Source organism: Tiliqua scincoides, chromosome 1, assembly GCF_035046505.1.
Source record: "Tiliqua scincoides isolate rTilSci1 chromosome 1, rTilSci1.hap2, whole genome shotgun sequence".
NCBI classification, from domain to species: domain Eukaryota; kingdom Metazoa; phylum Chordata; class Lepidosauria; order Squamata; family Scincidae; genus Tiliqua; species Tiliqua scincoides.
The window spans coordinates 104,523,789-104,547,235 of record NC_089821.1 but is presented as its reverse complement, the minus strand read 5'-3'; the positions used below and the strand labels follow the sequence as shown (position 1 = coordinate 104,547,235).

At 40.6% G+C, this 23,447-nt stretch overlaps 1 protein-coding gene across 1 annotated transcript in view; it reads left to right on the top strand.

Annotated features, from left to right (window-relative positions):
* The window catches only part of LRP2 (LDL receptor related protein 2), a 173,702-nt gene that overhangs the window by 96,318 nt on the left and 53,937 nt on the right, over positions 1-23,447 (top strand). Inside the window, exons 30-44 of the mRNA XM_066621620.1 lie at positions 632-809; positions 1,550-1,678; positions 3,827-3,993; positions 4,779-4,922; positions 5,247-5,356; positions 5,904-6,081; positions 7,164-7,377; positions 8,357-8,596; positions 11,806-11,994; positions 12,855-13,775; positions 15,133-15,298; positions 17,236-17,394; positions 18,298-18,587; positions 19,865-20,068; positions 21,854-22,096. Of these exons, the coding sequence (XP_066477717.1) occupies positions 632-809; positions 1,550-1,678; positions 3,827-3,993; positions 4,779-4,922; positions 5,247-5,356; positions 5,904-6,081; positions 7,164-7,377; positions 8,357-8,596; positions 11,806-11,994; positions 12,855-13,775; positions 15,133-15,298; positions 17,236-17,394; positions 18,298-18,587; positions 19,865-20,068; positions 21,854-22,096 (3,532 nt within the window). The remainder of the gene's footprint in view (positions 1-631; positions 810-1,549; positions 1,679-3,826; positions 3,994-4,778; positions 4,923-5,246; positions 5,357-5,903; positions 6,082-7,163; positions 7,378-8,356; positions 8,597-11,805; positions 11,995-12,854; positions 13,776-15,132; positions 15,299-17,235; positions 17,395-18,297; positions 18,588-19,864; positions 20,069-21,853; positions 22,097-23,447) is intronic.

Below are 23,447 nucleotides of genomic sequence, written 5' to 3'. Positions count from 1 at the left end.
TCTTCCTCCTACACTGACCACTGGGAAATTGGTGCTGTGAGAACAAAGCATCCATTGGGCATCTGACCCTAATATGTTGAATCATGAACAAGCAAGGAAGGATTGTCAAGCCCCTGCCTAACCCCTTCTTCCCATGCCCAACTAAATGGAAAATTTCCTGGATTGCTGAACCATAATTTCCTGTGACATCTGAAACCATAACCGGAAAATCTGGTTTAAGCGAGCCCATTAAGCCAAGATATCATTTAATCATGGTTTTATATCTTGGTTTGTTTTGATGCCTTTAATCACAGTTTCAGTTGTCACAATTTGGAAGCTTTTGATTCAGCTGGATGCATGAAGAAAAGAGAAAAGGGGGGGAGTGTGGAACTATCTGAACCTCAACTACAACTTTGTACCTCAACTACAGAAGAGCAGAGCTAAGGAGTAAGGCTTGTATTCACCAATACTTCTAATATTTCCAAAATTCTGATTCATATTTTATCAGGTTGTAAATGAAATTGTACTTCTAAGTAGGTGTAGGTTGTGCTTGATCATTCATTATACTCTCTGGTCCTTCTGTTCTGCACTGCTCCTGGAAAACAGCCACCACCAAAACATCTACAGAAGCTAACACTTGGGATTTTTTTAGGTATTACAGCATCCTCACGCACTCACACTGTTTGAAGATTTTGTATACTGGAGTGACAGATACACTAATCGAGTCATTCGAGCCAACAAGTGGCATGGCAGAAATCAAACAGTCATGATCTACAATATTCACCAGCCTCTGGGTCTTGTTGCAGTCCACCCTGTGAAGCAGCCTGCGGGTAAGCTAACTTTTGCAATAGAAAGACAAACTATGCTGTGTAAATATGACAAGAATATTTATACATCTAGCTGCTACACATATCGATTGATCTTGGCCAGAGAGAGAGAGTCTTATAAAACCCTTGTGATAAATCAAATCATGATCTTAAATGTCAGTCTATCATAAATGTTAAATGTAGATTGTGGTGCAGATTAGCCTCATTTTAAAGTAAATAATGCTAATCCCAGTATATAATTGGTCCTCTGTATCTTTAATGTGAATACCCTCAATGTTTCCTTTAAGCATTCAGTTCACTGGAATGCTTGTCTATCAGTTCAGTTGCAAAGCTAGGAATCACTTGCTGTGCACCTTCTTTTTTTTAACATCTGTTTTCACCCTGAGATAAGAAAAAAGTTATGCAAACCATCTTATACCTCAGACCTAAATAACAACAAAAAGGCAACTTTCTTTCACAAATATTCTTCTGGAAAAAAAACAGGTCTATGTTTGAGAAAAAGGGTACGTATTGTAAGGAAAAGCACGATAAGGTTATGCCCCTTTTGAGTGGCTTAATGAGAGGCATTGAACATAATCACGCTCCCTGGGAAATTGTGAAGATAGTCTTGATGACTGATCTTAGCTGCGTGTAGAGATCTAGACATCAGGGATACTTGTGAACTTCCCATTTCAAGAAAAGTTCTGCACACCATGCTAGTTGGTTGCTTTTTAGCTTCATCATTGCTTCTGTTTTTATCTCAGATACCAATCCTTGCAACACATCTCCCTGTAGCCACCTGTGCTTGCTTTCTTCATCGGGGCCACGATTTTATTCTTGTGCTTGTCCTTCTGGATGGACTCTCTCTCCTGATAAGGTGAACTGCATGAGAGGTAAGATCTCAAGAGCTATAACTGGAAAGGAAAAATGAGAAAGCAGGCTATTGCTTTGTTCTTAGATTCTTTCAATATAAGTAGTATTCCAATTTCTGCGCAGCTAAGCCATCAGTTTTACCCAGTTCAGTGGGTGCAGGATTGCACATTCACCTGCGAATAAACCCCACTGAACATCGTGGGACTTATTTCTGAGTAAACATAGGAGATTGTGCTAGATAGTAGTATTTATGCAGCAGATCAGATGTAAACAGGCCCAAATATTACATCACAGTGCTAACACTTCTCATTGTGAGGTGTAAACAGGCAAACAGTAATTGCCATTAATGATTCCAAAACAATGGGTACTTGACCCTTTCCCCCTTCACAGATTAGGACTGTAATCTTTGTTGACACTGTTTAGCTTGGCTTGCCAACAGAAACCTTCAGCAATTGTGCCACCCTCATTATGCTTGGGCTGTTTTCTTCACAGTGATATTGTTAAATTCTACACAGCTAATTGGAGAGCTAATATTACAAATTGTTATGATGACAGAAAAATGCTAATTCCAGAATTGCTCTATTTCCTTCTGTAATCTGTAAGATTGGCAATTTGATCCATGATGCAATCCTTTAACATTTTTATATTTCTCTCCTTCTATTGACAAATTTTATCTGATTTTTTTTCTTTTTATGACGGGCCTGTGTCATAATGTCTGGCACCCTTATGTGAAAGAAGCTCAGGTTGGAAAATTGGGACACTGATCAACGTTCCCTGTGCTCCCTCCCTAGTGTGCAACCTGAGCATTTTAGCAGCCTGAGCATGTAATCTTAAAGTGGGCAGTGACTAGACTGACCACCAGGCAGTAAGTGAGTTGTGCTAATGCATCACAACTAAAGTGAGCAGTCGGCATGTTTATCAGGCACAATAAAAAACTATGTAATTGGTTTGTAGCTGGCTTTTTTTTTTAAATGAATGAATGAAACCTTAAATGAATTCTGTAAGTAGTCTATTCTCCCATTTACTGCAATATATAACTTGTTCAGCCATATATGAAGAATGCATTCATTAGAAGCAATAATTATTTCTAGTAACACAAGTAATGTGGAGATGCTTATGAAACACAGGACAGTGGTATGGCCCATACCCTGATGAACTCATGTTCTGAGTAATTTGAATAGAAACCGAGTATTTCAAGTATGCCATGTAATAGATTTTTACATGGAAATCCTTTTCGTGTCATACCCCTAACCATGCACATTACAGGTTAATACAATTTAGCAATGCAAGAAGGATTTTGTTACCTGTGATTGCTGTTACAACTTGGTGCTGTGCTTATCTTATCAATTCAACCTTTACATACATGGCATACAGTATTTCATACATCTACACCTGTATGAATGACACAAACTGCCTAAAACTATCTTCTATATGCTAGGTATTATGCTAAAATAGTATCATACTCTCTGAAATACAAATTTATAGCACAAATTGCTGCATGTCTTCTCAGAAGTTCTATTGTGTTCAGTGAGACTTACTGCCAGGAAAGTATCTAAAGGAATGTAGCCTAAATTGAGGTCTGTTATGAGAAATTCCAGTCTTCCCTGGATATTTCAAAGATTCAAGCTGGAAGACAGACCTTTATCCTTACGGAACCTCCATAAAGTGTTGTGTCCTTCTGTCTGGTGCTAACAGAGATATTACTATACAGGTGGAGCCTGTTTATCTGCGGATTTTGTATCTATGGATCTGGCTTAACGCAGATCTGCCAGACCTGTGTTGAGGCATATTTGGCCCAACCTGAAGCCTCCAAAGGTGACCAGAGCTCTGCTTTGGTTGCTCTGGAGGCTCTTTTGAGGCCCGTAGAGGCCATGTGTGGTCGCATTTGGAGACCTGGTGGGCCAGAAAACCACGAATTTCATTATCTGGATCCCCCATGAATACGGAGGCACCACTTGTATTATGACTTTTTGAGGTTCTTTCCAAATGATATCTAATTTCATAAACATCTCTCTTCTCCCCCACCCTTAGTTCCCAACTCCACCCCTCACCTTTTTTCCCCCCTCAAACTAAAAAGCCCCTGAATCACTTTGTTAACCCATCTGTTTTTTTATCTGAAGAAAATATGGTGGAGTAATGTTCTGCAATTTGTGGTCCTGTTTTTACAGTTGAAGAGCCATTCCTCATAGCAGTAAGGGATAACATAATTTATGGTATTTCTCTGAACCCTGAGGAGAAGGCCAATGATGCCATGGTTCCAATAGCAGGAGTACAGAATGGTGTTGATGTTGACTTTGATGACTCAGAACAGATGATCTACTGGGTTGAAAATCCAGTGAGTAACTGCTTTTATTTTGTAAAGGTGTCAGAAAGATTCTGTTTTGTAAAACTGGTGCACGAAATTGATAGTGTGTAAGTAGTAGCTGGGTATGCTTATTTTAGCTGTGGTGCTGCACCAATCGGCTTCTGTCAGTGCAGCAATTTTGTCACTTTGCACTGGGCTAATGGGGAAATGTCATCTTGTGAGGCTGTCTGTCAGGTGTGATCCTTTGTATTATGAAAGATGAAAGATGAATTCCTTGTTTAGTTTTAAAATTGCTTGGAAGAGCTGCTAAATGTTGGCTTTGCATATTTTATTAATTTCAAGGCAAAGGAATAGTGCCATGAAATCTTGGACATGTTGAAAGAAAGTAGTGGCAAGATTTTGCCATCCCTTATCATAAGTGGAGGAAAAGTCAAAGTTGATTTTGAGGTTGCATTCTTCTGACACAGAGAAAATGGCAATGTTGCCTGATTTCTTCCTGTACCATATTTGTTTCAGACTACAGGTGGGACCTCGGTATCCACTGATTTACCATCCACTGATTTGACTAATCGCTGATACCGGGATCCACCTTTAAATGCCTTGTAATGGGGGGGGGGGAAGCACCAAAATCTAATTTCCTACCTTTGCGCTATTAAACTGGTTGCAAACTTCTCAGGGTTAAAGATAGACACACTTTGGGTATCTTGCTCCTCCATTGTCGCCCCAGAATGCATTGGTATAGATGCTATACCACGTTCAACCATTAGATGGGGTGAATAATGGAATCTAATTGAATAATTTCATTCTATTCTAAGGGTGAAATTCATAGAGTGAAGTCAGATGGAACAAACAGGACAGTTTTAGCTCCAGCAGCGATTATTGGTGCCCCTATGGGCCTGGCTTTAGATTGGATGTCTGGAAACCTGTACTACAGTAACCCTGGCACACAGTCCATTGAGGTAAGCACTACAACTTCAGGATTAGAATTAAGCTATGTAACGCTGTTTGAGATAGAATTAATTTATGCTCCTATCACATAGGGCGCAATACTAACCAGGTCTACTCAGAAGTAAGTCCTATTTTGTTCATTGAGGCTTACTCTCAGGAAAGTGTGGTTAGGATTGCAGCTATAGTCATCCTATATTATAGGCACAGCTACTCTAGTGTGAATCTTGTATGTATATCTGAGTTCTTCAACTTAGTTTACACATCAGTATATGTGACCCAGTTTATAATTTGATTGCATGGTATACTAAACTCAGCAAGCTTGGTGTGTTTTATAGGTACTGAAGCTCCATAGTCCAGTAATTTACAGAAAAACATTGATTACCAATGATGGTACTTCTACAGGAACTGGAACTCCAGTTGGTTTGGCTGTTGATCCAATCCAAGGGTGAGTTTCGTTCATTGTTTCTGACATTGTTGAATATTTTATTTCCTGTCTCCCTGATCCTAAACTCATTTCGTGGTAGTTTGATTTATTTGTCTGAATTGAACTTGTTTCCAAGTAAGAGCGTCTTGGGTTGCTGCCGTGTTGTACTAACATGTTGATTCTTTTTTTCTCTCTCATTATGGTGGCTTCTTGGTTGGTTCTAAATACTCCAGATAAAGTGCAGTAGTGGGAGGGAACATCACTACTTTTCTAACCCTGTTTTGTTTGTATGGTAGACTGATACACTCCTGTATGTATGTATACCTCAGAATGCCAGATGCACGGGGAGGACAACAGGATGTGGGTCTCTTGTGTGCTCCCTGAGGCATCTGGTGGGCCAACTGTGAGATCCAGGAAGCTGGACTAGATGGGCCTTTGTCCTGATCCAGCAGTTCTTATAGGTATAAATTCAGTGATGTGAAGTGAAACCAGTTAATACATTTACGCTTCAGTTACTGAGGTCCCTGTTACATCAGCTTTTGTGACTGTTGACATTACGTATGTTTAGGAAGCTTTATTGGACAGACCAAGGAACTGACAGTGGAGTCCCAGCAAAGATTGGCAGTGCAAACATGGATGGCTCAGATATCCAAATCCTCTTCACTGGTAACTTAGACCATGTAGAGTTTATCACCATAGACATGAAAGAACAAAAGCTGTATTGGTCGGTAACGAGCACTGGAGTGGTATGTATGCATATCTGCACTTGTGTCTTTGTAAGCCGATCAGTTGAATGCAACCTTATATTCAGTATGTCATGTCTGATAGATCTGAAACAAACTCTGCGAAGCAAATTTCTAGAGGATGATTTTTCAAAATCACAGGGAAAGCTTAAGCGTCTCCTGCTGCTGCCTATAAATGACACTCCCAGTTCTGCTTTTAACCTAAAAGTGTCCTATGTGCAGCAATAATGTGAATTTGCATATCATGACCTTTTTAATGGCGGTGGGGGAGGGGAAAAAGTTTATGGCTCCTACTCAGGCCATCATTTTCAAAGGAATGTCGTTTCAAAAATTATAAGGGGAAAAGTTGTGCTTTTATTTATTTTATATTCTTTTGTTTTGGATCCAGAGCCTCTCTAACATAGTTCATAAGATCTTTAAAAAAAATTAAAACAGCCATTAACAACTTAAAACTGCCCATATATTTAACTCACATTGCCTGTTTTGTGTTAGTATACTGTTTCTTCTCCTTACCATGGCAGTAGCTAAAAATAAGAGAAACAGCTCTATGCAGAAGAAATATAGGTGAATACTGGCTTCACTGTGCATTTGTTTGATGTAATAAAATATATACCTCTGATCCAGCTAATGTTTATTATGACTTAGGGCCCAATTCTACTCCTGTTTCCAGCACCGGTGCAGCCACAATGCAGCATGGAGGCCTCTGTGACTGCCATCCCACCAAAGGATGCAGCTAACATACCACTGACACCACTGCACTGGCCCTGGAAAATTGGATAGGATGGGGCCCTTAATCATTTGGGATGACTTTGGGCTGAAGTGTGAAACTTGATCTATTCTAGGAGGTGGAGCAGAAACAATTATGAAAACCAATTGTGCTTCCTTAACATCAGTCATGAAATTCCTGTGCACAGAAAATGAGATACTCACTTCTGTATAATACTTCTTTAAGTATTATACCCATTTTTTTGTCAATATGCACGCAAAAGTGTGTGTGTGTAAAGTAAAAACAAATTCCTGGACACAAAGATTTCATGCAATAATTTCATTGTCGTTTGTAATTTTTAATATCCTCAATCTCCTAGATTGAACGAGGGAATGTAGATGGCACTAATCGGGTAACTCTGGTTGTTCACCTCTCTCACCCATGGGGTGTGGCTGTCCATGGTTCTTATTTGTACTATACTGACCGGGATTACGAAGTAATTGAGCGGGTTGACAAGTCCACTGGAGCAAATAAAATGGTACTGAGAGACAACATAGCAAGACTGAAAGGTCTTCGAGTATATTACAGAGACAGTAAGTATTTGATGTGACATGGGACAGTTTATTCATGGCCCTAATAGTGAATGCTAAATGAGCATATTCATATCTGTGCTATCTTGCTTTAAGTAAATAGGTACTGTTAAGTAAATAAGTAAACATCCAGAAGAAAACAGTTTCACCATCTGTTGTAGGAGCTGTGCTGGCAGCAGGGTCTGATCTCTGAATTGGGAGAAGCCATCCATTTTGAGCTGGGGAAGTGAAAAACATTTTCTTCAGCTAAGCATTTATTTACTTTGGGCAACATCCAGACCTTTGGTTCATAGGTGCACTGTTAATGGAAGATCATTCTTTGAACAGAAGGAGAGTTCAATTCATGCACAGAAGGAGCTACTCAAACCACTGCACCAAAGGTCTATTTGCAAATCTTTAAAAGTTCTATCTCCAGAAAAACACAGTTTAGTACAATCAGTACAATTTGTGGTACTTTACAAATAAAAATAATAATTGTACAAATCAGATTAGAGTAAAAAAAGCAGCATATTACAACACTATAGCAGTGAGTTGCTATTGTGCAGTCCTATGCATATTTACTCAAAAGTTCAATGAAGCTTACTCCCAGGAAAGCATGCATAGGATTGTAGCCTGAGTCACCGTTCCAAGAACTCTTTGAAAAGAGAATTTTTCACCACGAAAGCTTTCTTAGTGTAGGAATCCCACAAAACAGAAACTCTAGAGCTTGCTACTGTCAAATGGATCTCAAGTGTAAATGTGTCCACTGCGAGTGAGGTGATTCAAAGGGATCATTTGGTAATTCTTATGCATTTGAAATGTTAATTGGACACAAAAAAATACTGTTTTCATTTTTTTGTTCTCTGCTTGTAGGTAGGTTGCTTGTATGTTCAATCCGAGACATTTGTCTCTTATAAAATGCATCTTTTCTTCACTGTTGGTGAATGATTGCAACTTGCAGTCAGTTTCAGTTTATATATCCATTTGTCTTTCCCTGCTTTAGATTCTGTTGGTTCCTCAAATGGCTGCAGTAACAACATTGGGATTTGTCAGCAACTGTGCCTGCCTGTGCCTGGTGGACTCTTCTCTTGTGCCTGCGCTACTGGCTTTCAATTAAATCCTGATAACAGGACTTGCTCCCCATACAATTCCTTTGTCATTGTTTCCATGCTGACTGTAATTAAAGGATTTAGCTTAGAGACATCTGACCACTCTGAAGCAATGGTCCCATTGGCAGGAAGGGGTAAGTAAAGATTATAGGAGATGAACAAAATCCTTTTATGTCTAATGTCATAATCTGCCATTGCAGATGGATAATGCTTTGTGTACTTCTTGTCACATACGAGTGCTTTTAAAAATTCTCTAAAGCTTAAAATCAGAAGTGCAAACTAGCTGAGCAGAAAGATTGGGATTTAAGCCAGTTTAATTAAAATGATTATTGACTATTGAATCCTAACCTTAAAAAAATAAATAAATCACTGATGCTGCAGCAGAGGGGGGGGAGGGCGGGTTCCCAGAGGCCTGTTCAAATTCCATTACCTTGGGGTAAACCTTCACTGCCTCTCTTGGAACTGCACCAGTCATTTTGTTGATGCATAACTGAGGAGAGTAAGGGAGAAGGAAGGGGAGAGGAACGAGGAGAGGTCTGTAGTGTATGTCAATGCCCCTGCAATCCATCTCTCCCTTCCCGATTCTACCACCTACCCCCTCCTCAACCAGACACTCTCCTGTTCCTCCCCCACCACTTGTTTCCCGCAGTGGCTTACTTGTGGTCCAACACATAGGTGGCTGCATCCATGGGCTTCCGACACCTCTGCCATTTGTGGCAGCAGTTTGCTTGTCATAAAGTCCAATTAGGATTGGAATGTTAGACTACAATGTAGAAGTAGAGTTTTCTACAATATGGTGAGTGAATGCCAAATGTTAATGACCCTATACGGAACAACTATAAGAAGATGCATTTTTGGCGGTCCTCCCGCCTTTTGGCAGGTGTTACATTTAAATTAGGTTTAGGTCTGCAATCCGATACACAGTTACTTGGCAATAAGTACCACTGAACTCAATAGGTCTTGTGAGGAGACATGCTTAGGATTGTGCTGCGAGTTGTTTTAATTTTAAATCCTTCATATTCAAGTTTATATCCAACATTTGTCTTGTTTGGGTTGCAAATCAATTTTCTTGTCCCATTTAAAATCTTTTTAAGAGAAATATGAAGCTGGAATTAAAACCAATGACACTGTACCAGCTTAACTTAATTCACTGCAGCTTTTAACAGCGTCAGGGTCCTTATGGCCCAATCCTATCCCCTTCATTATGTCTCAGTAAAATGAATTTTATCAAAATGCTAATTGAAAACACTTAGAAGAATATTTAGTAAGTTTTATCTGAACACTGAAAATATTGTTGTAATGTGAAGGGAGATGCTAAGCCAGTGAAAACTACTGAGAGAATAGAGGACATTTGTGAATGGGTAACCAGGATTGCAGCAATTTGAGACAAAGAAGCAGGAGAGACTGGATCATGGGAGTTTCATTGTATGTCAGAGGTTAAAGCTGAAAAAAAAATTGTTCAGAAACAAGCAACATTGATTGGATTCTTTTTAGCACAAGACTGAAAAACCAGTCAAAAGGCTAGCAATGAAGTTCTCAACTTGTTAATAATAATAAATAATAATAATACAGGTATTTCTATACTGCCTTTCTTGGTCGTCAGATTTCTCCTCAGACTTTAATTCAAGGTGGTTTACACAGGCAGGCTATACTAAATCCCTATAGGGATTTTTACAATTGAAGAAGGTTCTGTCTTTCAAGGACCACAACATTTCAGATGGATCCTTTTATGATCTGGTATCACATTCTGGCCTCCAGCCCAGAATCATCCAACGGCCCAGTGCTATGTCCCATCACATTATATCATGCAGCCGTGCCAATGGAGCATGTGTTGGGTGCTATGGTGGTGGTCATGGGAATTGGACAGACTGCAGCAGGAGGAAAGAAAAACTTTTTTTACTTGCCTCCTGGTAGGCTGGCTATGGATCTCCTTGGACCTGCACCAACTATTTTGCTGAAACAAATTCAAGGAGAGGCAAAGGGCATGTCATGTTGCAAAATGGGGGGTAGGATCCGGCAAAAGCTGCTACCACCAAGTCACCCCCTCCTGCCCTTGACACACCACTCGTTCCTCCCTACCCTTGAACTGCCCTCCACACCAGCATACCTGCTTCAGCGCCATCTGGGATCCTCAATAATGGGGATCCACTGCTGCAGCTACTTTGCAGCACTTGCCTCAAATGGTCCAGCAGCGGCACGATCCTTGTGCAGTCGCTGGGCCTTTTACACCAGTGGGATGCTAGTCCCACTGTCATAAAAGGCCCATAGGATTGGGTCATAAAGTTGCAATCCTATACACACTTAAATGGGAGTAAGCCCCATTGAACACAGTGGGACTTACTTCTGATTAGACATAATAATAATAATAATAACTTTATTTTTACCCCGCCTTTCTCCCTGAAGGGACTCAAGGCGGCTTACAACAGGTTAAAACAGATTAAAAACATAATTTAAAAACAAAAGCATATGAACACATATCATAAAAAACAGTAGTCTGATAAAAAGTAGTCAGGTAGAAAGAGCATAGAGCAACAAATCATACAAAGAATCTGGCCTGTAACCAAGTATTTAAAAATATTAAAAGATGTTGAAAAGATGTTTAAAAAAGGCCAAGAACTCAGAAGGCTTGTTTAAACAGAAGGGTCTTCAGGCCTCGCTGAAAAGTCTCAAGAGAGGGAGCCATTCTTAAGTCAAGGGGAAGGGAATTCCATAGCGTTGGTGCCACTACTGAGAAGGCCCTATTTCTTGCTGCTGCCCCACGTACCTCCCTAGGCGGCGGCACTTGTAAAAAGGCCTTCTCTGATTACCTAAGAGGACGAGCCGGACTGTACAGGAGTAGGCGATGTCTAAGATACCCTGACCCAGAGCAGTATAGGGCTTTAAAGGTCAAAACCAGCACCTTGAATTGGGCCCAGAAACAAATGGGCAGCCAATGCAACCGCTGGAGAAGCGGACTGACAGTCAAACCTCGTTCCTCCAGTAACCACACGGGCCGCCGCATTCTGGACTAATTGCAGTTTCCGAACCGTCTTCAAGGGCAGCCCCACATAGAGCATGTTACAATAATCTAACCTCGATGTCACCGTGGCAAGGATCACCATGGCCAGGTCTGCATGATCCAAGTACGGCCGCAGCTAGCACACCAGCCGAATCTGAGCGAAGGCCCCCCTAGCCGCAGCCATCACCTGGGAATCCAGGAGCAGCTGTGAGTCCAGGTGGACCTCCAAGCTGTGGACCTAAGAATGCTTAAGATTGTGCCTTAAGGAAGTACAAATCACATATGACATACAGAATATTAATTTTTTTTTTTTACTGCCTCCTTTCCCTGGTCAAAATGTTTCAGGGAGAAATGCGCTACATGTGGATATCCACATGCCTTCAGGTTTCATTTACTGGTGTGACTTCAGCAGCAGCATTCCTTCTCAGAATGCCATCCGCAAAATCAAACCAGATGGCTCCTATTTTAGAAATGTCATCACAAATGGGATCGGACGCAATGGGATCCGTGGCATTGCAATTGATTGGGTTGCAGGTCAGTACTTGTCTTTTACAGCGGACTCATTTCTTCATGTAAGTTTTTTAGAAATCCTGAAGCCAAGAACCATCCAATGAATAGCATCTTGAAATAACCATGTAAAGTTGTTCTTATGGTCTATGGATCAGATATCTGAAACAGCCATTTCCCTTTTAAGTTGCTCCGCTACTCCTGATGAGACACTGTCATGGAGATTCTGTTTTCTTCCCCAAGATGTTCCCCATAGAACACAAATGGGACTTAGACGGGGTCTAATGATATACTTACCTCATAATTGTCTCACTGTCACGTTTGTGATTGTTGGCAAAGGTAGCCACATGAGACTTCCTTGCCATTTCACCATAGGAATTCACCTCAGTTCCCCAGATTCATTTTTGTAAAAAACTCATCATTAAACTTAACATTTAAATTGTGAAGACAAGTATTACTCCTCAGTAAGGCACAGAATTTTAATCTGAAATGAGGCACATAATTTTAATCTGAAATGAATGAGGTGATCTTTTGAGAATGTGATTATTTGAGGCTTGATTGGTCTGCAGGATTTCTGCACTATAAACAGTGTGGAAAAATAGCAGAAATTGGGATCTAAAGTGTATGTGTGAAACCCTGTGCATATATTAAGACTTTATTTCTGCTCTTCTCACTAACAAAACAAATATAGTCAATTCCTTTCCCATGCAGTGCCCTGATTTAGATATAGACTGTGGCTTAAATTTACCATGGCTAAGCAATGTCTGCATAGGGCCTAGGTTGTAGAATCTTCCTTTAAACTTCTATGTTTTACACACAGTACTATAAAGCTAAAACTTATAGGCTACAATGTTTTTCCAGTGTTTTATTTTATGTTTTCTATACAGGAAATCTCTATTTTACCAATGCATTCCTGACAGAGACTTTTGTGGAAGTTCTGCGTTTAAACACTACTTTTCGCCGTGTGCTGCTTAAAACCACTGTGGATATGCCAAGACATATTGTAGTAGACCCCAAAAACAGATACCTCTTTTGGGCAGATTATGGACAGAACCCCAAAATAGAGCGTGCATTTCTTGATTGTACCAATAGGACTCTGTTGGTATCAGAAGGTATCGTCACACCACGTGGCTTAGCAGTGGACCACAGTAATGGTTATGTTTATTGGGTGGATGATTCTTTAGACATGATTGCAAGAATTCCTCATGATGGTGGAGAGCCTGAAGTTGTTCGCTATGGCAGCCGTTACCCAACTCCATACGGCATTACTATTTTTGAAAACTCTATGATTTGGGTGGATAGGAACTTGAAAAAAATCTTTCAAGCAAGTAAGGAACCAGGAAATACTGAACAGCCAACAGTTATAAGAGACAACATCAATTGGCTAAGGGATGTAACCATTTACAACAGCCATTATCAGTCAGTGTCACCTGTTGATGTCAACAATAATCCCTGTCTAGAGAACAATGGTGGCTGTTCTCATTTGTGTTTTGCACTTCCTGATGAACAAATACCAAAGTGTGGATGTGCATATGGATTCTTAGAAAACGATGGCAAGAGTTGTTCCATTTCAACGGATAGTTTCCTGATATTTGCTTTGGAGAATGCCCTTAGAAGCATGCATCTGGATCCTGAGAATCATAGCCCTCCATTCCGTACAATGAATGTGTTAAGAACTGCAGTAGCCCTTGATTATGACAGTATGAACAATGTCATATATTTCACCCAGAGTTCTCCAGCAGGCACAGGAAGAATCAGTTACGTTAGTATCTACTCTGGAACTGGCAACCCCACTATAGTTGCATCAGGTAAGTATTATTTAACATGATTTTTGACAATTGGAAAAGTATCTTAGTTCTTCTAATTTCTTGCTTAGTTATTCAAAAAAAGATGTGTCTGTCTGACATTTTCTGCAGACAACTTAAAGCTTGCAGATGTAAGTAAATTCTACTGAACTCGGCAGGGCCGTCTTCTATTTACAGTTGGACTATAACAGCGTTTCTCAGTGTTTGTCCCTTGCTGTACCACGTTGCATGGTTCACCTGCTTGAAGGTACCCCTGGACATAACTGGTGGTGATGTCATTGCCAGTGACTTCCAGTTTGGGAGGCCGAATGCAATGCAGCAAACACTGGTAAGAGACTCGGGGCAGACAGGAGGGCTTTTTCAAGCGCATGAAAAGTGCATGCTGCTGAGGCTCTGCCTGCTGAACTGAGCCTCCTACTGTGCTTGTCTTGTTGCATTGCTGGCCTCACTGGTAGGTGGCTGGGCTCTGGGGGTCCTGTGAGTACCACTGGACAGCACCTCAATTACCACTGGTTGTACAAGTATCACTGATTTAGAAACACTGGATAAGATTGTAACCATAGCCGTGTGTTTTTGGAAGACTGATTTCAGTGTAAATAACCTTAGGAATGGGCTTTATTCCTAGATTACAGTGCTTAATTTATATGAACAATGTGGTTTGATTGTGTTTTTGTTTGGAATTTTGAGATGTTTCCTTCGCAAGGATATTACTCCAGCTATACAGCAGTTATGCCAAAATAGGTTTGAAGATATAATGTTGACTATCATGGCACAACAATCCTATTATTTTTTACATTTAAATAGGTGTTTGTGATTTCGGTAAACTGTGCTTTTCTGTAGTTAATTGTGCTAAGAATTGTTATTAATGGTATTATAGAGCCCTTAGGGCCCAATTCCATCCAATTTTCCAGTGCCAGTGCAGCCGTGCCAGTGGGGCGTGCACTGCATACTGTGGTGGGGAGTCAGTCACAAAGGCCTCCTCAATGTATGGGAACATTTGTTCCCTTACCTCAGGGCTGCATTGTGGTTGCACCAGAGCTGAAAAGTTGGATAGGATTGGGCCCTTAGTTTCCCCCGTTTACTTGCAATATATCCAAGGAAAGGAACACGAAAGAAATGGAAAGGCATAATATAGAAGTGGGAAATAACATTGTGTCATGCCAGTGTCTCAAGAATGACGCTTCAATATATCTTTTTGGGAGCAGGCTCCTGACTGTGATGGAGTAACTTTTAGTTAAATATGTGAAGTCCTACTGCTGACAGTTGAAACTAGAATAAGAAAATGTTACGATATTTGATTCATAGCGTTTCCATGCAAAGATTTGTTTGTTCTCTCTTTTGCGTGATTGTGTGTCTTAAGATTTAGGAACTCCAGATGGCATAGCCTTTGATTGGATCAACAACAGACTTTACTACAGTGACTATCTAAATCAGACTATCAGTTCAATGGCTGTGGATGGATCTAATCGCACTGTAGTGGCCCGTGTTCCACGTCCAAGGGCCATTGTCTTGGACCCTTGCCAAGGGTAAATTCTGTACTCTGCATGTGGAACTTGGGATCTATGTTTCTGTATAGCTTATTGTCTTTACTTTCATGTAGCTAATATGAATGAGTTGTGTTCAAAATAGATTGTAGGGTGAGTAATTGCACACTTGCAGTTCTGAAGCTGCGCAGAATGTCTTAAGAACTTACAAGAGTAGCATTTCCCAAACAGTGTGTTGGAACCCCATTTGCGATGAATCTCAACCCGGGCACTGGGCCTGACAGTGCACCTTTTAGTGTAGCCAAACCTTATTGGGATGGCCTGGAGGCCTCTTCCAGGTTGCGCTGGGCTAGTGACCCATTCTGTTGGCTCCACAGACCTCAAAATGGCCCACAGAAGTGACTGGAAGCGACTTTCGGTTTGCAGACAAACTTCCGGCTTAACCAGAAATGGTCTGAGGCCTGCAGAGGCCAATGGAGTGGGTTGCTGGCCCACAACCTGGAAGAGGCCCTCCCAGCAAGCCTAGGTATAGTTATACTAAAAGGAGCATCGCATGGCGATCCACGGGGAGGATGAGGTGGGACACAGCGCTGAAAAGATTGGGAATCACTGTCCTAGAGCAATTTAGCTAAGGAGAAGACATTTTCACCTCTCCAGTGGGGCAGGGAATAGCTGTCCACACTTACTCAAATGAATGGAGTGAGCTGACCTTACTGCTCAGTTCTCTTTTGGTCACCATTTGGGGCAGCATTGTTGAGAACTTCCTCTGGCGTTGGATACAGTTCGATCCAGACTGCTAAATTACATCATGCCTGCCAATCCTGCATATGCGGAGGTCACGCTGTGAAATCTTGACATTGTTACTTAAGTTCAAATGAGGTTTTGTCTAGCTACGTGCAAAGAATTGTGTCATTTGTCTTGTAATGTCCTTTTAGCATGTGTAAAATGTCATGTTTTGCCATTTTGAACAATCCAGCAGTCAGTTAGCCCCACATGACACCTATTCTCATAGAAAGTGTATTAGGCTCTTCACCAGAGACTGGACTTTTCACTACCCTGTTCCCTTCCCAAAGGATTGTGTAGGAAATGAGCTTCCAAACTTGTGGAGCTGTGGGCACCACAGAAGTTCTGTGAAGATGGTAGATGCCATGGTAGATGCCACCATGGCTATTGAGCAGCAAGGCTCAGTCACAAAATGGCCACACAAACTTCAGCCAGCTACACACACGTGCCTTCAATCTTTCCACCATATGCATGTATCTTCTTTTCATCCATCTCTGCATATATGTACACTTACACTTGCACACACTTTCCATTCATTTACTACTGCACATGCACGCACATCTTCCATTGTCATAGTCAGCATCCTCCTTGCCTTTTCCTTCTTGGTTTTGTTCTTCATAAACCAAGTGCAATAATTGTCACCTCACTTGTCCTGTGCTCTGCCATCATTATCACCACACCTCTTCTCTTCTCCACAATTTTGCAAAGTGTGCTTGTCCTCTTCTCCATCTCTGCCTGCCTTACTCAGCATGCTTCAACGTTTGCTTTCAAATATCTTTGAGCAGGGCAGCCAGACACATCAAGAAAGCTGGAAGGCAACAGGTACCTAAAGAGAACACATTGAAAACTGAGAGTGTGCGTGGTGAGAGGGAAAGGTGAGACAGGAACTGTTATCATTGTCCCAGCTGATAACAAGCAACACACCCACAGGCATTAGTGTACCTAGCACTACACAGGTAGTGTTTTGGGAATAACTTGTTTAAGACTTTCCAGAAAAGATTCCGTTGTGGTCCCTCCATCCAAGGCACAGAAGAACCATTTAACTATCTCTGTACATCATGTGCAGTCAAGAGCATGCACACACACATACACACACTTTTCTATTCCTATTAATAGATCCTTTAGGTCAGAGTATATTCATTTACTGGCTCTTTGATTTACTAATAGGACTCCTTTTTCAACTGAATGATCATTAGGTACATGTACTGGACTGACTGGAGTTCCAGTGCTAAGATAGAACGAGCAACGCTTGGAGGAAACTTCAGAACAGCCATTATAAGCACTGATCTAGTATGGCCAAATGGACTTGCACTCGATTATGAGGAGGAGCAGCTTTACTGGGCAGATGCAAGTTTGTATGTACCTATATTTCATGTTTAAATTGCTTAACAGTTGGAATGATGATTTACTGTTAATATTTCCCAAAATTTCTATCAGATTCCTGCCTATGGCACTTGTCTAAATAATAGTCTAATACAGTGTTTCTCAAACTGTGGGTTGGGACCCACTAGGTGGGTTGTGAGCCCATTTCAGGTGGGCCCCATTCATTTCAATATTTTATTTTCAATATTAGACTTGATGCTACCATGGTATGTGACTGCATTTGGGGAAATGTGACAGACCTGTACTTTCAACAAGCTACTATGTATATTCAGATTCAGATACCTTTATTTGGCATTATGCATATTCTTTAAACAATGATAGTCAGTGCAGCTGAGGATTGTTAAAAATTTTCCTGCTTGATGATGTCATGACTTCCGATCATGACATCACTTCTGGTGGGTCCTGAAAGATTCTCATTCTAAAAAGTTGGTCCCGGTGCTAAATTTGTGAGAACCACTAGTCTAATAGCAATAGTCTAAATAAGTAACTACTAATGTGGAAACTGCATAATGATTGTGATGTAAATCAGAATGTAAAGCCTTTTTGTAATGAATGTGTTACCTTGGTAAGGTAAGCTAAATATTCTTAAATTGAAATGAATATTAACGTCTGTTGAAATTTTAGTTAGATCGCCAAAAATATGATATGCTATTCTGTGCAAATGCTTATGATTTCAGGTATAATTGATATTAATAATGTGAATGTCTATGTAACTGTTATTGGTTGAAAGACAGCTGTTATTGTCTTGAAATTAACAGTGAGCTTCAGTGTGCCTTTCAACATTTCCCCCTATGAGAGCTCTAGACTCTTAAATGTATGAAATATTGAAGACTTATGACTTGTTTTCAAATGCTAATATTATTTACTTGTTTTAGACAGAAGATCGAGCGCAGCCACATTACGGGTACAAATCGTGAGGTCATTGTTAGCACTGCCTTGTATCCATTTGCAATGACTGTGTTTGATCAACACATTTACTGGACAGACTGGAACACCCGAAGTATTTACCGAGCGAATAAATATGATGGGTCAGATCAGATTGTTATGATCTCAAACCTGGCAAACAGACCAATGGATATTCATGTTTGGGCCAAAAGCAAACAACAGCAGTGCAGCAATCCTTGTAACCAGTTTAACGGTGGTTGCAGTCACATCTGTGTACCAGGTAAAATATGTGACCCTGAAGAATAAGGAATTGAATAAAATTTGCACTGTGGCAGAATACTGGGTTTCAACAAAATACCTGGTCTGTGGAACAACTATTCTTTTAAAGTTTTGCACACGAATGGAATTTTGTTTTGTTATCACCTTATTAATTTTTAATTGCACAAGAAGAATGATTGATGATTAACAAAGTCCTGCACAAAAATGGAATTTTAGCTTGAATCGCTATTAGTATTTAATTGCATGAGAAATTTAGGACATGATTTACAAACTCTGCACGTAAATGCAATTTTAATTTAAATCTCCATTAATATTTAACTGCTCCGGGAATTCAGGGCATGATTCATAAATTGCACAGTATCTTAAATACATGCACACACTAGTGTTGCTAGCTAAGCATCAACAAGCCCCGAGTGCATGTTAGATCTGAGATATTTCATTTCCTGGTGGCCTGCTAACAGCCACCTTGCTGTACAGAAACAGTTGCGATAGCCACACAGGAGATGCAAATGTGTAGTGCTCTGCTCCTCCCATAATTGGACAAGGACTTGAACCAGGCTCATCTCAAAGAGACTGGGGCACAAAGTCCCCAGTTACCCAGAATGGTATGTGAGCGTGCCACAGTTTGTGCATCATGCCTTTCAAGCATCTGTCAAAATGTCAGTGTCTATGAACTGCACAAAAGGATTGTTATCTGCAAAATATTTTCAGTATTCTTTTCTTTGAAACTTTTCCCTAGTTTCACCACACTAGTGATAAAATGAGTGGGAATAAGAGAAACACACAGTAGCAAAGTTTGTATTTGGTAAAAGTGTTTAAGTGTCCGGCATTTGGTCAATGTTTTTCAGAATTTCCATTTTCTGTATGTCTGCTTTAAAGTCATTAGTTATATTCCTACTGGTGCCAGATGGTTGGAGAATCGGAATGCTAAAGAAAAGTGCTAAATAAATCACTTGGCACAGTCTCCATGTTCAGCAGAAATATTTGATAAGGCTCACTCTTGTTCTCAACTTGTTTTGTATAGCAATATAAAGTATAATGCAGAATAAGTAATTTCAGGGCAGGAATAGCCCTGAACATGTAGAGCGCCCCCCCCCCCCCGAAATAATTCCAGAGTACACAATTAAAGGATTGAGACCCTTGTGTTATAAGAAAACTTACTTGGCTTTTATTTTTTAGTAAGCATCAATGAAGACTAAAATTCACAACTGGGGGAAATTTTATGTAGCGATGTTGACCTGTTAATATTTTATTGGTGTTTGTTGTAATTAAATTTAGGCCCCACTGGTGCAGAGTGTCAATGTCCTTCTGAAGGACAGTGGTATTTAGCCAATAATAACAAGCATTGTATTGTGGACAATGGCACCAGGTGTGGAGGAGGACTCTTCACCTGTCTTAATGGGCGGTGCATCTCAGAGCGCTGGAAGTGTGACAACGATAATGACTGTGTGGATGGCAGCGATGAACTGGAAAGTGTGTGTGGTAAGCACTTCTATAATTGAATGAGGAGCTCCTGCCCAGTTGCTGTTATAAATAAATCAATAAAGATAATGAGTTTACCAGTGTCTGTTTGGCCAGAGGCCCACTGGTTGTATTATTTGGATACATTTTATATACCAGTTGTGTACAAGACCCAGGGATATTTAAAATTATAACCTGCTCCATACTTCTTCACTGAAACACTGCATGCAAATATTTAGATCCAGTTTATATCACCTCTCCTCTACTAACACAACTGAACATTATGAACATTTGTCCTTATGTGCTTGCTAGAGTGCTCGATGATGTTGTATCCATTCTCTGTTCCATTACAGATATATCTTGTTACTGTAATTGTAAAACCAAAAATTAAAAAAAAATAAAGTATATAAAATCATAATTCTTGTGGTGAAAATTGGAAGGTTAAAACTCCTTCTGGGATATGGTAAAGGTGTTGGAACTAATGCAGAGGTGTCCAAACTTTTTGGCAGGGGGGCCACAACATCTTTCTGACACTGTGTCGGGGGCCAGGAAAAAAAAAAAGAATTAATTTCCATTTCAAATTTCAATAAGTTTACATAAATGAATATATTACAGATAGAACTTATATGAATGAATGAAGGTCTTGCAATAGCTCAAGGCCTATAAAAGGCCTTGCACAAAGCAAGGCCAGCCTTTCCTTTGCTTCTGCTGCTGCATCACAGATGTGAAACAGCAAGCAGTGTAGGGAGCCCTCATCCCCCAGCTCACATGAGAGGTTGAACAGTTGACTGTCACGCTGAGAGCAGTTGCATCAGGTCAGCGTGGGCTCCAGCAAGTCTCCATAGGGCCAGAGGCTCATTGGAGACTGAGGGCTCCCTGAGGGCCAGATTGGGAGTCCTCGAGGGCCGCATGTGGCGCCAGGGCCGGGGTTTGGGCACCCCTGAACTAATGTATCTTGTTAAATCCCAACAGGATAGACTAAAACATGATTTCTGGAAAGATTAGGAAGTACTTGCTTGCTTCTAGTATTTAGACAGTGAAATTAGTAACAAGGATGTGAGCTTAATAGATAAAAATAAATATTTTTAATAATAGGTTTGATTCAAGAAAAGTTTTCCTGAAGTATAAAATATGCTTGATTAATCCACTAATAATTAAGGTATTTCTAACATCACTTCCTTCTGCACATTTAATTTAGAATTGCATTGCAGATTTAGGGCTCTATCAAACCTGCCCCAAAACATGCCACTGGGGCTGACCTGGGAGCAAAACTTTCTGTGCTTTGAAAAGCTGCCTGCTGACAAGGGAGGGCAGAGACCCATACGTTGGCAGCTTGCACAGAAGGGGCAGGGGTGGATATACTGCGCACTGGATCATCATTTACCTTCTGTTTAGTTCACAAACTGGAGCAGATACAGGATTTACAAAGTGAAATGAATGTATTTTTTTCCATTGACTTTAAATCATACCCCTGTTTTGTAGCTATGGCACTGTCTTAGCTACAGCATCTAGTCTCCCTTCCCCCATGTGCGCTGTTGAAGTTCTCTGTTATTCTTGATTGGCAAGAAGGAATTTGAGGGGATTTGAAATAGCTGGGAATTATCTTCCATGTAAAAACAAAGCGAACATTTCGTCTTCTATCTGATTGATTCAAAATGTGTATTTTACTTTACATGCAGTCCGTTTTGCAGCCGTGTTTGCCCTGGCAGGTAAAACAAAGTGCTGTGTATTCCTTTGATATATTTGTCAAGGCTTTGAGATTCTTTTCTGTCAATGACATTTCTTTATCACGTTTATCTCCTTCAGCTTTTCATACCTGTCAACCAACAGCTTTCACCTGTGGCAATGGGCGGTGTGTACCCTACTCTTATCGCTGTGATCACTACAATGACTGTGGAGACAACAGTGATGAGGTGGGCTGCTTGTTCCGAACTTGTGACTCCCACACAGAATTTACTTGCAATAATGGAAGGTGTATATCTCTTGAATACGTCTGCAATGGTGTAAACAACTGTTATGATAATGGCACTTCAGATGAGAGAAATTGCCGTAAGTTGATTACAACTATATATTGTCCTTTTAGGATACTGATTCTTTAGGCCACAGAAGAGGACACTGTTTTGCTTGCAAAGAATCAGTAAAAGGGAACAAATCACTTTTCCAGAGCTGTTTGATATTTTGTGATATATTGACTGTGGTATGTCAAATGTAAAGGCATCTTGATTGGAAATTATACTAGGATCTACTGGCAACTGAGAAACATGCATAATGTGTATTCTGCCAACTTCAGTTACATATAAAGTTAAGGATACTGTGTTTCGGACAATGGGAACTGTATTATATGGGATGTCTTATATCGTAGTCTTGCAACCTTTCTAGTTCCTCAATTCATTGAATTCCATGGGAATAAATTATCCTGTGGAATGTATTAATTTACCAGTTGTGTATCAGCTATGGTGTATCTAGTCCTGTGGCTTTTTGGACCAACAGTGAAATGCATAAGATTGTGTTCTTTTTTTGTCTTCTGGCTTTTGTCTGACTGTGAATGGAACAGTGGACATCAGAAATACTGTGCTGGCCATGGCCCTGACTTTGTCTTTGCTGCTATTGTGCTGTGTACAGTTTTTGTACAGGACTGTAATTATCAGAGAATGATTGAGGTGGGAGCAGAGAACTGGCACAGGTCCCCCTCCTCCTTTTGTCAAGCAGTAGGTACTTACTGAAGCCAGCAGTGAGAGCTGCATCAGAACAGCTCCCCACACATACCCTGCAGTAGTAATTCTGCTGGGCTGAAGTGGAACTGTCAGAGAATAGATTTCAGGTGATGTTTAGCTACTCCCTTTCTTAAGCGAGTAGCGCCATGGCTGCTGAAATAACATGGTGCAATCTGAATGGAATCAGACCAATGAATTGGGAGAAGACTCAATTGGGAGAAGGTCCCTTTCAGATGCCAACACAGTCCCTGTTGGCAGCACTCTTTGTAACTTGCAGCCTACCATCTGGATGAAGGCGGGACTACCAATCCTGTATGGTTGTCCACCAGAGGTTTGATAGGTCTTCTTTGGTGTTAACTTCCTAGAACTGTAAAAAGGATGTTGTCAAGAACATGTTAGTTGACAATATGTGGCTAATGAGCTATGCTCACCTTGGTGGGTTACGCAAGTCTACATTAAATGCTGATCCCAGGGATGGAGTTGTAGCACCTACTTTGCTTGTATGAGGTCCCGGATACAACACCTAGTGTCTCCAGAGAGGGCTGGGAAAGGCACCTGTTGAAATGCTAGAGAAATGTCACTAGTCAGGATTGAGCTAGACTAAGCTGTGGTATACTTCTCTGTATATTTAATGGGGCCTTTATGGATTGATTGGGCAACATGGAGCTAGTGTCCAATTGCTGCTT